The sequence below is a fragment of the Ascaphus truei genome, chromosome 1 (genome assembly GCF_040206685.1).
Source record: "Ascaphus truei isolate aAscTru1 chromosome 1, aAscTru1.hap1, whole genome shotgun sequence".
In the NCBI taxonomy this organism is placed as follows: domain Eukaryota; kingdom Metazoa; phylum Chordata; class Amphibia; order Anura; family Ascaphidae; genus Ascaphus; species Ascaphus truei.
In genome coordinates, this window is record NC_134483.1 from 70,901,789 (window position 1) to 70,917,948 (window position 16,160).

At 40.2% G+C, this 16,160-nt stretch overlaps 1 protein-coding gene across 3 annotated transcripts in view; it reads right to left on the bottom strand.

Annotated features, from left to right (window-relative positions):
* The window catches only part of ANKRD55 (ankyrin repeat domain 55), a 136,895-nt gene that overhangs the window by 76,659 nt on the left and 44,076 nt on the right, over positions 1-16,160 (bottom strand). For 2 of the 3 annotated variants that reach the window (XM_075589242.1, XM_075589250.1), the window contains exons 3-4: positions 8,227-8,357; positions 2,804-2,913 (exon numbers count right to left, since the gene is read on the bottom strand). In XM_075589242.1, coding sequence (XP_075445357.1) covers positions 2,804-2,913; positions 8,227-8,357 — 241 coding nt within the window. The remainder of the gene's footprint in view (positions 1-2,803; positions 2,914-8,226; positions 8,358-16,160) is intronic. The other variant, XM_075589258.1, reaches the window with a different exon arrangement.

Genomic DNA, 16,160 nt, shown 5'->3' on the forward strand with positions numbered 1-16,160 from the left:
ACAGAGAAAAAGATGTATATTGAGAAGTTAATAAATCCCCTTTTGGGTTAATAGATTGTATCTGTATATCTTCTCAATATCTCTGTATACTGCAAATACATACAAATTATATATATTTTCCTCGATGTTCAATTTATTACACTTTATATCTCAAATACTATAAGACATAGGAATTGAATTCACTTATTACCACAGAAACAAGAAAAGAATGACCTATAATAGTCACACTCATACCCCTGTATTAATACAATGGGTTAAGAGAGAAAAGAAGAGAGGAAGGGCAAGGTATAGAATCATAATGGTTTTGGACGTGACTTATACATAGTAGGGCCTACAATAAAAGAAATTTCTAAATAAAAATTATTTGAATTTATAATGTTATATAAAAGAACCAAAATAGAAAAAGAATAATAAACACCTCTTCAAATATTGTAGGAGGTATATATGGGATAGGTAGGGATGAAATGGAGGGAAAAATCTGGGAATGGGGGAATGGGGGATGGATGGGGAGGTGGGAAAGAAGGGGAAACTACAGGAAGGGGAATTTTGGGATGGGAGAGGAGGGAGGGAAGATGTACTAAATGAGGGAGTATGGAAAAAAGAGGACCGCAGACGAGAACTATTTCATAAGTTCCCTTGAGGAGAGCGAAGAGAGTCCAAGAGGCCAGGAGATCAGACCAGTGTACTAGCATCCAGACACTTATTGAGTCCACCGGGGGTAAGAGTCCCCAACTGGTGGATCCAATAAGTCTCCTGTCTGCACAAGATCTTATACCGATCGCCCCCCAGAGCACAGGGAGAAATAAATTCCAGGCCCATGATTGACATACATTTTGGGTCCTGGTTGTGTGTAATTTTGTAATGTCGGGAAATACTATTGGTGTTTAGTCCCTTAATGACACTCCTTCTGTGCTCTAGGAAACGGGTGCACATAACGTAGACCGCAACCACACTGGATGCAGTACACCACGAATGAACTAAGACAATTGATGTGATTCCTAACCTGATAGATAATATCTCTGTTGGAGGAGCTGAAATCGGACCGGGCTTTCAAGTGCCTACAGGTGATACACCTGCCTCGTCCACATTTATGATTTCCTAGGGGGCCTTTTAAAGTTGTTTTTTCAGAGTTATTTACTGTTTTTAATTTAGATGGAGCTATAATACTCTTCATGCTTCTGGCCTTCCTGTAGACAATTGATGCACGATCCGGAAGAATGCCTTTCAAATGGGGCTCACATCTGAGAACTCCCCAGTGATTGCTCATAATTTTTTGAATTGCTTTATGAGACTGATTGTAGGTGGTGATAAACCTTACACTAGATGTAGCAGTTTTGTCTCTAATCACTGGTGAGTTATAACTCAGACGAGAAGTGACCTGTCTATTATTAGATGTTTTTAACATAGTGGATCTATCCATGGAGCTGACTTTCTTAAAGGACTCATTAATTAGTTGGTTATCATAACCCTTCTGTTTAAATTTCAAACTGAGTTCTCCTGACTGCTGAACAAAATCAATATCTCTTGAACAGTTTCTCCTGATTCGGTGAAACTGTCCAAGAGGAATATTGTGTAGCCACTGTTTGTGATGGTTGCTGGACGCATGTACATAGTTGTTAACTGAGACTTCTTTGAAATGTGTGGCTGTAATAATATCTAAATTATCATCAAATGTGAGTAATAAATCCAAAAAGACTATAGAAGTAGCATCTATATTAAATGTGAATTTTAATCCTAAAGGGTTTTCATCAAATGATTTAAGAATATCCTGTAGTTCTGTCTCCTCTCCGTCCCATATAAAAATCATATCATCTATGAAACGGCCATAGTACACGAGGCCCGCTCCAAGTTGTTGATTTTGCCACACAAATCTCTCCTCCCAAAAACCCTTGAAGAGATTTGCGTAGCTAGGAGCGAACCTCGTGCCCATAGCCGTTCCACAGATTTGTAGATTTGTAGCCTGGCAACGGACTGGTTATAAAAGGGCAGGACTTGATTCCATTCAGCATCAGCCCTTTGAGAAAGTTACCGGTCAGGTGACGAAACGCGTCAGGGTACTGAGAGCGCGATTACGTCATCACGACGACGCCGCGCACGCGCAGAAGCCTACACCAAGCGCGGGAATACAATCGGCGGCCATTGGAAGTGAGAGCTGGAGTTTGGACTATACACAGACAGCGAACGGAGCCTTATACATCTGGTTCCTGGTGATCGTGTCTGGCAGCCCTGAGGGAGTCCACGGAGACGTGTTCCAGTATCCAGAACCGGATGGTGGTGATATATTCACAAACTGCCTTTTAACTATTTGCATCCTGTGAGTGCGATTCCTACCCCCCCCCACCCCCTACCCCCCTCCCCCTTTTTAATAAATTTTATGCAATATTATGCTATGGGGCGTGCGCTCTCTCTCTTTTTCTGTCTCTATATATATATATATATCATAAATTTGCATATTGAGTGCATCATTTTTTTCAGAACGCTTGTTGTGCCATACTTATTGCATGCCACTGTTTTTTTTATATAGTATGCCTTGTTCTGTTTGGTGCACCGGTGACTACACTTTTGGTCTGTCTTTTGTGCAGTTAGTTGTGTTTTGTGTTGCACAAAGACAACACATTGTGTTTCTGGATGTAGGAAGGTTTTAGAGTTACTGTCCAACCGAAGATGTGACAATAAAATGAAGAGACTGAGAACACACAAGCTATACAGTTTTGGGAAATCCTTCTGTCCATTGTCAATTGTGTTTTCATGCAGAGCAATGCATGCATTATAAAATATATACATTAAAACATATAGTATGTACCTCACATCAGCTTCAGCAGTGGCTGCATGCAAAGGAAGCCTCCCATTTTTATCGGGTATGTTCTGCTTGGCACCATTCCTGAGCAAACTTACACAGCCTTCTAGCCATCCCTGTAAGTATAAAAACCAAATGAACTGCTTGCACATGTGTTTCTGCCTTTTTAAAATTCAGTACTGTCTGAAGCTGCTAGTTTGCACGTCCTTGCCCATAATCTGGATATTACCAGTATGGTACAGTGGCAGTGTCACTGCCATGGAAATGGGTAAACTCCATTTGAATCTCGTTCTCTGATCCTTGTTACAATGGACAAGTCACTTTATCTCCTGGCTTTTAGGTGCTAAAATGTTCTATAGTACAGGGACTTGTGCCGGAGAACCTTAATATACAGTATAATGCTGATATATTTGCTACATAACCGAGCCGTTTTATTCTTTTTATAGTATAATGTTATTAAAATCACTGAATGAGCATTGCTAAATTCATTTCGAATGGTTTTAATTTTCATGTAAGTCAAGTTTGCTAATGCCCAGAATTTAGACAAATCTGGAAAATTGTTTCTGAATATTCTACCCTTTAATAAGACGTAATTATTAGAACAAATTATTGTGGATAAGACTTTGTCATTTAAAAACTAGAGAAATTAAAGAGAATATGAGTACTGTATGTGTGACATCTACATGGCCCAGACTGAGATAAATGTACTAACTGGCATTAGAACTCCTGCAAATGCCTTTCAAGTGAGCGGTTACTGAATCAAGCAGTAGGAATTATAAATCTTGTATAAAATACTGTGGGTCCAGGCAATGGAGTATATAGAGTGTATTAGGGCAGTCTTGGAGCAAAACAGATACAAAGAGGATATTTGTCATTTTTGTATTAAGGTCATTGCTCTGCTGTTTGCCCCATCTGCATCAGTTACATGATGCACATATAGTTATATAAGGTTGCTTAAAAGCCATCTGCAGCTGATATAAAAAAATATTGACAACAACATTGTTACATATGATGCAACTTGTAGACTTTTTTAAGTGCGTTCAAACAACGCTTTCTGTGCATTGATATACAGTATAGATACCGAAGTATTAAGGAAAATATCACTTAATTGGTAGGTATCGTAGACCATAAAATCTACAATATGCCCAGACAACTTCCATGTCATCATTATATTCAGGTCTAGAACTACAAAACTAAAAAACAAGAGCTGCATGAAAAACATATGATAACATGCAATTACTGTACATTTAATGTGTCCCACTGTACCTCAATTTCAAAATCTGATACCGAAAACAACTGTTTTGATATTCTTAAACAAACATATTAGCATACAGTGTCACATAGGATAAATAATAATGCCGAAATACAACACAGGTTAGAAAAGAGTATACAATGTTAACATAAAGCTAAGTGCAATATAATTCAATGGAACACTAAAAGAAAAAGGGTGAAGGGGAAGACAAACAAATACAGTATGTAATATGATTACAAATGTGTAAGTTTACATTTATAAGTGTACTGTAGCAAAATGAAGTACACAATATGTGCTAGGAGAGGTTAGTGTAGCACTGTGGGAAGTTTATTGACAGGCTTCTTTGACCATCAATATATTTAATTAATTTTGAACATAGGGGTAGTGAGTTGTGGGCTATGTGATGAAATGGAGCACAAGGGATTGCTTTCTGACATTAAGAGACCTGTGGAATAGTCAGGAGGCATGCTCGGACACTGCTGAGATGTATAAAGAGGGTATAGTATTGCCACAAATAGAGGATGGCACAGTGTTAGCCCATAGAATGCAAACAAAAGTAAAGTACTGTACAAGTGATACCTTTAATGGCTAACCTGTGGTTAAAAAGAAGCAAATGAAGCATGTCGTATTTATACAGGAATTGCATCCTAGTAATTCTGGATATGCAGATGTTAGTGAGTGTGATACACAAAGTAACATGGAAGTGCAAAAAAAGCAAATGTAAAATGGTCAGGGTGTGAGGTGCAAAGGCAGATGGTTAGTGTAACACAGGCATGCATAAAAGAAGTGAAAGTGCAGAGTTGTAGAGAGAAGGCTGTCTGTATTAATACCTGATTACCTAATTACATATTTATATTCCATAATGAGACATAAATCCTTTATACCAATTGAGTTCTATATTCAATGTATCAAAAGTTTGCATGAGTTTATATTCACGTGTTATTCTCTCTCTCTGAGTTCTAAAACTCCCCTTGATTGTAGCTTACATGTTCTTGATATTGTGATTGGGGCTGCAAAAGTGTTCCCCCACCGGTGTATCTGTTTTTTTTTTTTAATGATTAATGGTGTGCATTCTTTTTCTGATTGTTTTGTCCTGTTTCACACATATGAAATCCACCATTAGGACATTGTGTGCATTTTATCAGGTATACAACGTTGAATGTGGACTAGGTGAAGGATTCTAGAATGTTATACTCCTGATGTGTGTTTGGTATAGGTATCCTGTCTGAGGTTAGAATGTGTGTGGAGGTCTCACATCGTTTGCGTTGACTGGGGAATGTGATGTGATTCGTTGGCTCTGATAAGGAGCTTCTTACGATAAGTTGTCTCAGGTCTGGTGGTTGTCTGTAGGAGAGTTGGGCTGGCTCTGGAAAGATTTATTTAAATCTGTTATCTTTATGGAGGGTTGATTGTAGATCTTTAGCTACTGGTGCAGGGGTTCCAGTTGGAGATTGTAGGTAACAGCTAAGGGTACCCGGTTTTCTTCCTGTTTCTGTTTGTATTCAAGGAGGTTCTTTCTGTGTATGCCGTCTATTTAGTGTTTAGGGGTCTCGAATGGGTAATTGATACATTTATTTGCACAAATATGACACCTAAAAGTGTTCAGCAAGTGCTTGTACAGAGTCCCCCATCCCCTCCTCCCCTTAACTTTATTGGTTCTCTGATAAGGACAGGGTGAGATAAGAGTAAAGAAAACACTTGATTGACAAACACTTCCCCATTCATAGGCCACTAAGAAATACAAGTGGCCGACTATGTGGGATTGCACCTTTAATGAATTACCCCCGTTGTTTTTAATAAACCCAGAACCCACGCAGGGAAATAACAGTAGCAGATAACCCAGAGGAGAGGAAAAGGTAATAAATGCTTTTTTTCAGTTAGGAATAGTTCATATAAGGTGAGGCAGGAATTAATGCTGCTACAACATTTTCACATTATAGAGAAGGTACAGTCTTATACCTGAGCTTTATTGTCTAGGATGAAAGAGCAGAGATTTGCAAGAGTGTCATGTAAAAGTGTTTGTAGAACTGTTCAAATCGTAATGCTACCCACAGTGATTTCAAAGGATGAAATACAATAGATTAAAGGATTGGAATTGTGGCAAAATATTTTGACTGAAATCCTTCTCATGTCTACAGAGCAAAATAAAATAAGTAGGCATAAAATAATGCACATATACAGTAAGTAGTGCCACAGTACAAAGGAGGTTTCCTGGTGCAGAATGCACTGCAGGGGAGTATTGTCACATGTCTTTCTGGGACACACCTTCGCTCAAACCAAGTGCAGGGGTGTGGCGGGGGCACATGGGTGGGAGGTTTAAATAGCCAGTCCCTAAGGGCCACCAACAGGTCAGGTTTTAAGGATATCCCTGCTTCAGCACAGGTGGCTAAATCAGTAGCTAAGTCATTGAGTGAGACACCTGTGCTGAATCAGGGATATCCTTAAACCCTGAAGTGTTGGTGGCCCTAGAGGACTGGAGTTGCCATCCCTACACTAGCACTAGGAAAAGCAGAAGAGATAATGGTTTTAAGCAGCAATGTTTGATAAAGATATGTTTGAGTCCCAGCCACCAGAAGCCTCACTTTAAAATGTACAATAGCGCATATCACAAAATAAACAACACATAATGCTTTTGTTATAATTCAGACTCCCACCCCATCTAATATTACTCGACCTCTCTGCAGCTTTTGTTAGCGTGGACTGTTGGAGATGAATCCTTGCCTATTAGCAATACAACAGTCAATTGCTAATCATGATGCTGACACACCCAGTCCACTAGGGGTTTAGTAGAAGAAATTAAATGGCGTCTGGGTAAAGGCTCGACGATAAAAAAATCCAAGTAGGTTTTTTCTCAGTTTAAAACTTTATTACAGCAGGATGAAAACTGTTACAAAGAAATGTATAAAAACAAGAGAACTTATACACTATTCATTACTATGTGATTCGAGTCATATTATGCATGTACTGTAGGCCACATCCTCTAATCATTATGAAGATTTGTAATGGTTTCTTAGAGTTCACTCCTGGTATCTTGTGTCAAGCTGGCTTTTTCCTGTTACAATATAATTGGTCTGTTATTCTACTGTGTCTCCTCATTTTTAGGTCTAATCAAAATATATTACCCATCTTGACCTTGAGTTACAAGCTTCTCATATCTAATCCAGCCTTATCTTTCCTGTTTTCCCATTCTAGTATCCCATTGAAGTACATTACATAAATCAGGAAAGAGGCCAAACAGAACTAGAAAAAAGTGGCAGCTCTTTTGCACCTATAAATAAATAATAATGAGCTACTAATTATCACCACAATAAAAAAAAATAATATAGAGATATATACAGCTCAACCATCTTATAACGCTGTGCTTGGGGTCCAAAGAATCACATTGCTCTATAAGCGGATCTCGTTAGAAATAATGTACAATTGTAAAACATTGTACAATAAAGTATTTAAGATACCAATAATCGTGTTGTAAAGTATTCATAAATATGAAAATTGGGAGCCACGCTTGCATCGCGTTATAAGCGGATCAGCGTTGTAACGGATCGCGCTATAATGGGGTTGAGCTGTAGATATAATATGGCATGTGTGCTTATTTACCACTCCTATCCATATGGACCATCTTCACATTCTTTATACTCTCAGTATCCGTAATACTCTATCCTGGATTCCCTCTTACCTCTTCCATTGTGCTTTCAGTGTCGTTTACTTACACCACCTCCTCCTTTGTCAATCTCTCTGTGGGTGTAATCAGGCATCTGTCCTAGGAACTCTTGTCTTTTCTCTCTACATACTTTCTCAAGGCGACCTTATCACATCTTCTGGATTCAAATATCCCCTCAATGCTGGCAACACACAAATGTACTTTTCATCCCCTGACCTGCTGTCCAGACTGAAGTCTCTGAATGTGTCTCCGTTAACTCATCCCGGGTGGTTCCTCTTCCACCTCCTTTTCCCAATATTTACTTTTATGTCTATAGCGCTTATTCCCATTATGTCTTATATTATTTTGTCACATGTATTACTGCTGTGAAGCGCTATGTACATGTATGGCGCTATTCAAACATAAAGATATACATATATACAAGCATACACTTTATGGAGATCTCTCTTACATTATCCTCTCCCGTCTATTCACTGTACCAAATTATTTGATGTAGCCAATAAAAAACCCTCCTACCAGATATGTTGCTAGAGATAAACTAGTTCGTCCACAAGCATCTTGAGTGTTTATATTAGCTCCCATCTTCAGTAACAACTTCACTGTATCAACTTGGCGTCCCGAAACCGCGTGCATCAAGGGTGTGCAACCTTGAACAAAATCAATATAAAATGAACAAAAAACATGGAATGCAACATCGGGAAGAGGCTCAAAGCACTATCACTTATTGTTTACAAATCTTCACATTTCCTTTTTAAGAAAAAAGGGCTTACAGGAAAAAGGTTTCTGATCTTATACATCCAAACAGCTTTCGTCAACAGAATTAGACTCTCCTCATAGCAGATGTAGCAATAGTACCTACGATCACATGTTTTCCTAGTGATAACTCTTCACAGTGTAAGCGTGCCTCAGCATGCGAGGCTACAGTATGGATGCAACCATAGGGCAAAAGATTATTCAATTGCATCCAAATTGCCCACAGGCCCGACATTACAGTCCGGGTGCATATCGTCCATGTGTCACAATGCACAAACAAGTGAAAATGTAATCTCAACGTTTCGGCTCCCAAATTAAGCCTTTATCAAGAGCACCAATACAGTAACAAAAATGAACCAAGATATACCTTAGCCCAGGGGGGCGCAAACCCCTGCGCCCCCTGCCGGCGGTCCCCTCACTCCCGCGCCCCCCCTAACCCCCACTTACCTGCGCTCTGGCGTCATGACATCACGTTGCCATAGCAACGTGACGTCACATGACCTCGCGGCGTCATTTTGACGCCGCATTGCCATGGCGACGCAGGAAGGAAGCCACCAGAGCCTAGGTAAGTAAAGGTTTACAGAGCCCTGCAGCTCCCCCGGCACTTAATTTAAGTGCCTTCGGAAAGCGCGCAGGGCCTCTGTAAAACCCGGGCCCCCCCGTCGGCAGTCTCATGCCCCCCCTGGGGGTCGCATCCCCCAGTTTGCGCACTGCTGCCTTAGCCTACACCTAGTTACCCCCCAAAATGGCTAAAAAATCAAGCAAAGTGAACCCCTGGGGACGTCAGATGGTTGACAGAAATACTGTACTTAGTTGGGCCAACAGGGCCGAAAAACCAAAGGAATACAGAGGGCGGGGCTGGAGGGGGGGGGGGTATGCTGGCTTATGGTGAAATTAATAATATTACATGAAAATAATCCTTGGGATCAGTGACGTAACTACAGCGTAAGGCCTCCCTTGCATTTCACTTACCTGCTGGCCCTCATCCCGCATCATCGCTGCGTCACGTGATGGCACGTTGTAATGACTTCGCAATGTAGATGGAGGAGTGCTGCTTTTACAGATGCACCGCGCTCTCCCCGGCCAATCAGTTTAATTGCTGTGGGGAAGAGCGTGGGCCTCTGTAACCGCTTTTGGGTTTCATCACGAGTCTGGAGGGACCTGACTCCCTTCGAGCAGGTCACACAATTGCTAGTATCGCATCCTTAATTAGTCTGTGCGATGTCCTGCAGATGGCATCCTGCTGGTGTAATGTTTGTTAGTACTAATCAGGCAATCCATGGTATCTTGATAATTGCCTGTCTCCGTGAACTCCTAAGGAGGAGCATCATGCAAAATCAAATATCGCTTTACATACACCTCCATCTATGTAGTTGACTTATTCAAATGCCCTTGTGGGCTTTACTACATTACGTTGGAAAGACTCAGATACAATTCAAAGAGTGTATGGCCATACACAGGTCTAGTATTATGCCAGCCCTATGCACTGAGAAATCAAACCAACCCATAGCCAAACATTTTCTGACACATGGTCACCAACCGGCTATATTGCGATGCACGCCCTTTGACCAAGTCATTAGACCAGTGAGGGTGGGTAACCTGGACCAGCTACTATTCCAACGGAAAGGATTTTGGATCCACAAACTCAATAGTGTGTTTCCAAGAGGACTGAATACCAGCCGGCCTCTGTCCAGTTTTCTTAAAACCAGGTCATAAAATATTCTACTGTTCATATGCACTCACGGGACCATTGGCTACGTGCCTTATTGATAATGCTTTTCACTATATACAATCCTGGACTTATTTTTATTGATTTATATGTATATTTATTACATATTAATATTCTTGATTATATGTATGTATCAATCTGGTACTTTTATATTTCTGTAGTTTTATTTGGGTACAGATGCCAATATGTATACAGGCGGTCTTCGTTTTACGACGTTTCGTTTTACGACGAACGGCTTATCCGACGCTTGTCAATGCATCCCTATGGCCCGTTTTGCGACGCCCGAACGGCTTATCCGACGCTCTTACGACGCTTTAAAAAATTGCTACAAATGAACAACCAGATGGCTGTAGGTTAGGGAAATCATTCTGAACAGTCTGTGTGAAGGTTTGGTGGTGTATTTTAGGCCCTAAACCATGGCTGATCAAAGCAAAAAGCAAAGTACTGTTACTCCAAAAAGGAATAGAAAATCTATAACTTTGGAGACCAAGCAAAACATAATAAAGCGCTCTGAGAAAGGAGAGACGAACACAGAAATTGGACGTGCCTTGGATATACCTCGCACAACTATTGTGACAATAATCAAAGACAAGGCAAGAATCTTGGAACAGATCAAGGGCTCAGCACCTATGCAAGGTACAACAATAAGGCAACGTGTTGGGCATATTGCTGAGGTAGAAAAACTCCTCATCATATGGCTGGAAGATCAATCCCAGCGTCATGTGCCCATTAGTTTAGCCTTAATTCAGGCCAAGGCTTTGAGTCTGTATGAGGACATTAAGCAACAGCATGGAGAAGGGACCACTGAGGAAACGTTCACTGCAAGTAAGGGCTGGTTTATGCGGTTTAAAGAGAGGGCAAACTTGCATAACATTAAAGTGACCGGGGAAGCTGCTAGTGCGGATGAGGAGGCAGCTAAAACCTTCCCTGTTACATTGGCCAAAATTATAGAGGACGGTGGCTATTGCGCACGTCAAGTGTTCAATGTTGATGAGACTGGGCTCTACTGGAAGAAAATGCCCAGTAGAAGCTACATTGCAAAAGAGGAAAAATCTATGCCCGGGTTTAAAGTTGCAAAGGACAGGCTGACTCTTCTGCTTGGATCAAATGCTGCAGGTGATTTCAAGCTAAAACCTTTGCTTGTTTATCATGCAGAAAACCCTAGGGCATTCAAGGGTTATGCAAAGAGCACACTTCCAGTGATTTGGAAGTCCAACCGTAAGGCATGGGTAACAGGGAGCCTTTTTGAGGACTGGTTCCAGCATCAATTTATTCCAGCTGTGCAATTATATTGCATGAACCAGAACCTCGATTTCAAAGCATTGCTGCTCCTGGACAATGCTCCTGGCCATCCCGTGTACCTGGATGACCATCATCCAAACGTCATGGTGGTGTTCCTGCCCCCCAACACCACCTCATTGATACAGCCGATGGACCAGGGGGTTATCGCTTCCTTCAAGGCCTACTATCTTAGGTGAACATTTGCCCAGGCCATCAGAGCAACCGATGTGGAAGGTGGTCCAACCTTAAAAGAATTTTGGAAGGGTTACAACATTCTCCATGCAGTGAGAAACATCGGAGAGGCATGGAATGAGGTGAAACAATCCAATTTAAATGGAGTTTGGCGTAATTTGTGCCCTGATTTTGTGTCTGATGTCCAAGGCCTTACAGAGACTGTTGCAGAAGTTACAGAAACTGTTTTGCAAATGACCAGAGATCTCAACTTGGAGGTGGAAACCGAGGATATTGAGGAGTTGCTCGCCTCACATTCTAACGAGTTGAGCAATGAAGACCTCATGCAATTAGAAGAGCAAAAAATTGCTGAAGAGGAGGCCCACCAATCTGCTGATGTTGCACAGCCACGTAAATCATTGTCAAGCAAAATGTTGGCTGCGGCATTCAAGCACATTGATAGCGCACTGGCCATATTTGAGGACAATTACCCTAACATTGAACAGAGTTCAACAGTCAGTCGTGGGGTGTCTAACCAAATCAGCTGCTATAGAGAGATCTACACGCAGAAAAGGAAAGGATCTGTCCAGACTTCAATGAAGAGATTCTTCAAGAGGCCGAAACCTTCAACTCCACCTACATCACCTCCAAAATGTCCGTTGTCTGTTGAAGACCCCCCCCCCAATCATCTTCCTCCAATAATTGATGTGTTTTTTTTTGCTCATGTACATTTCTGTACAGAATACAGCATAGTTTTATTTTTATAGTTTTATTTTACAGTTCTGGAATCAATAAATATAATGTTTCCATCATAATCTATGTGTGTGCTGCATATCTTATTGCTTGAGTAACATTTTCTGTGTATTTTAGCATTAAAAATGCCTTCAGGAACGGAACGTTTGATTTAAACAGTGTTCCTATGGGAAAACGGGTTTCGCTTTACGACGCTTCGCTATCCGACGCCATTTTGAGTAACGCATTGCGTCGGATAACCGAGGACCGCCTGTACCTTGGCTACTGAGTGTTTTTATGGTACAGCTTTATTGTGACACCTTTGATATAGGATATGTGCTCCAGTCCATGGGTGGGCGTCACTCTAAAAACACCCCTAGAATGACAATAAACATTGTGGTTACTGCCTAATTGACCGTTTTCACCCAGATCCTTCGAGTTCAATCAGATGCTGCTGACTACTCCTCCTTAGGAGTTCACGAAGACATGCTAAGATCAGGATACCAATGGATTGCCTGATTGGTACTAACATATATTACACCAGCAGGATGCCATCTGCAGGACATCGTGGCGATAGATTGGGATGTCAACGATCATGTGGCCAGTACTGGATGTGTGAGTTGTGACCTTTTACTGTATATCTCTATATGTAATATCTTAGTAGGACTCCTTGACCTACTGCCTTCAACATTAGGGATTCACTTACTGTGATTGTACTGCCCCTGATTCCTCTCTTGGGAGGATGATTTAAGATTCTGGTTTGTCCTGACACTCTGCTACTTGTGTTATGCTTTGGACATTGGGTTTTTCTGTGGACTTGCTTTTCTATTGCAATTTGCTGATACATTTAAATGTCTTTTACTGTAGATGTTGCTGATGTGTGCCACTGATGTTGCTATATTGTTACTGTTGCCACTGAGCTATTACAGATGCGGCTATATATATATAGATTTTTTATTGCATTGTGATTAAGAATTAAGGTCTAGCGATCCCCAGAGTTATCTTCATGTACCAGTATTCATTTCAGCCCCAGCCCACCCTCCTCTCTCTGTATTCCTTTGTGTTGGGAGCCACTGTTGACTTTTCTGTCAATCATCTGACGTCACCAGGGGTTCACTTTTATTTTATGGGGTCACTGGGTGTAGGTTAGGGTATATATTGGTTCATTTTTGTTGCTGTGTTGGCGCTCTTGATATAGGCTTAATTGGGCGCCGAAACATTGAGAACACATTTTCACCTTTTCTTGCATAGGAGTGCGTGGCCTGTTTTTTTTCCGCCCCCTTCTCCCTTCTCCCTCCAACTAATTAAAAAGGGCATAAAGATTCAGCATCAAAATTCTCCATAACTCCCCCTCAGCCACAGTCAAGGCCAATGCAGTTAACCCTCCCTATTTCCTATAAAGAATGGATGTTGTCAAGGGTGTCCCCTATCCCCTCTCCTCTTTGACATATCTATTGAACCATTATAAGATTTAATCAGAAATAATCCCAACATTTCAGGAATTCATGTCAATTTTCAGTAATATAAATTTGCACTATTTGCAGATGATGTAATATTGTCCCTCACTCAGCCCTTAATTTCACTACCTAATTTATTTGAGAACCTAGACACCTTCAGTAAACTTTCAGGTCTCTGTAACTTTTCACTTACCTGGAGTTCCAGCAACACGTCTCTATGGCAACCAGGGGGGCGCATGAGAGAAACTTTGCGCACCCCTGGTGTAGAGTTTACATAGAGAGGTGTGGACGGAAGTATAGAAATATTGTAAGTGACTGACCTTGGAAGAGATACATTAATACATTAGCAATAAATGCTTTAAATTAGAGGTTTGCAATAGTTCGTAAACACGTTGAAATCTGCTAGCTTTTTTTGGAAAACAAATAGCAATCTAATGCTAAAAGAAATTTGGTCATAATAATAATATAATAATAATAATAGCATGTTCTTGTATAGCGCTACTATTTTTTTTACATAGCGCTTTACAGAGACATTTTGCAGACACAGTCCCTGCCCCATAGAGCTTACAATCTATGTTTTTGGTGCCTGAGGCACAGGGAGATAAAGTGACTTGCCCAAGGCCCTTCAGTGCCAGAGTCAGTGTCTTTACTCACTGAGCCGCTCCTTCTGTGACCTTGATTATTTTAAGCTCAGTTTTATTTTTAAATTTGGTGAAAATTATGGCATTTTGCCATTTTCAATCCGTTTTGAATAGAAGTTGCAAAAATATTATTGAAAAGAAAACCGTGAAAATGTTATGAAATGAATATGTTAGAAAGTATTAAGTAGTTTAATTGATCTGGCACACGGGAGGTTAACCTCAACTTGCAAATTGTCTTAAAAAAATACAAGGATTGTTTTTCTGGCTGGTCAAACCACTGACCAGGCTTAGTTTTGTGTGTTTTATACGACTGAAGTTCTCTCAAGTCAAAACCTGAGTTTCAAGAATCTGGTGTTGTAAATTATTTCTGACAGAAATAAACAAAACCCCTCTTTTTTGTATTTTGAAAGAGATTCCTGCAGGGGATCTGCAAACATCAGAGGGTGGGCCAAGAAGGTATTCCAAAAAGTGTGTAAAGTTATTAAATATGAAATCTTGGACCTGACAGAAATTCACAGGAACAACAAATAGTTATGTGTAACTGTTGCGACTACACGAATCAAATTATACAAAAAACAGGGTTTTCTATGTATAATTTCTGATATCTGTTTCTCATACAAAAATAGAAGTTATGTGGTCCTATTTCATATTCAAAAACTAAACTGTATCAGCATTCAAAAATAATAATGAAGGACTTACGTTTTGCTTTTGGACTCACCAAGTTTCTTCTTTAAAGCTGCAGACCAAGCAATATCTTACATGTGTTTTTTTTTTTTTATAAATCAGTTCTGTACTATGAGAAAATGCTTGCAGTATTTGTTTTTTTTAAAATAGCTCTGAATTACATTTTTAATGTATTATAATGTAACATGCCTTTTTTGTTTCTATAGCAACTATTTACAAAGTCACACTGACTGCAGAATACTCCTCTGCAGTCATTTAGTGAGCCTCTGAGCTGAATCTTCACCAATCAATTACACAGGAGAACAGATCGATCAGCAACTTAGCTAATTACTTATCGTTCTGTGGATCGTATTGAAAAGGGGAATTTTTTTTTAAACCACAGATTGGACTGCTGCTTTAATGTATCAAAAAATCAGCAATACAGAAAAAATCAGCACACACGCGGAAAGGAAATGTTAGCAGACACTCTTATATGTGTGTTATATGTACTGATAGCTGTTGCTGGATCAGCCTGCACTTTCTATGTGACGTCACTTGTGAGTCACTCTAATGGCTGCACAGTTTAGAGAGACTCTGATCAGGGGCACATGACAATTTAAACCTCCTTGGATGGACATTATCATTAAGCCTGATGAAGGGGCTAGGAGGCCTTGAAACGTTGCTCCATTATGCACATATAACAGTGTGTGTCTGCTAACATTTTCTTTCCCTGTGTGTACTGATTTTTTCTGTATTGCTGCTTTTTTGATACATTAAAGAAGAAACATAGTGAGACCAAAAGCAAAACGTAAGTACTTTATTATTATTTTTGAGTGCTGATCCAGTTGTTTTTTGTATAGTTGTATGCATCTTGCGGTGTGGATGCAGGATCATAGCACCTCTAGCTGAATTGTGTTAGACAGGGAGAGTGCTAGTTCATTCTATTTGTTTATGCATATTTCATATTCATGTGTGAATATTAAGAACCCAAATACAGCAGTGAAGATGGTTTTGTCTAAGTAC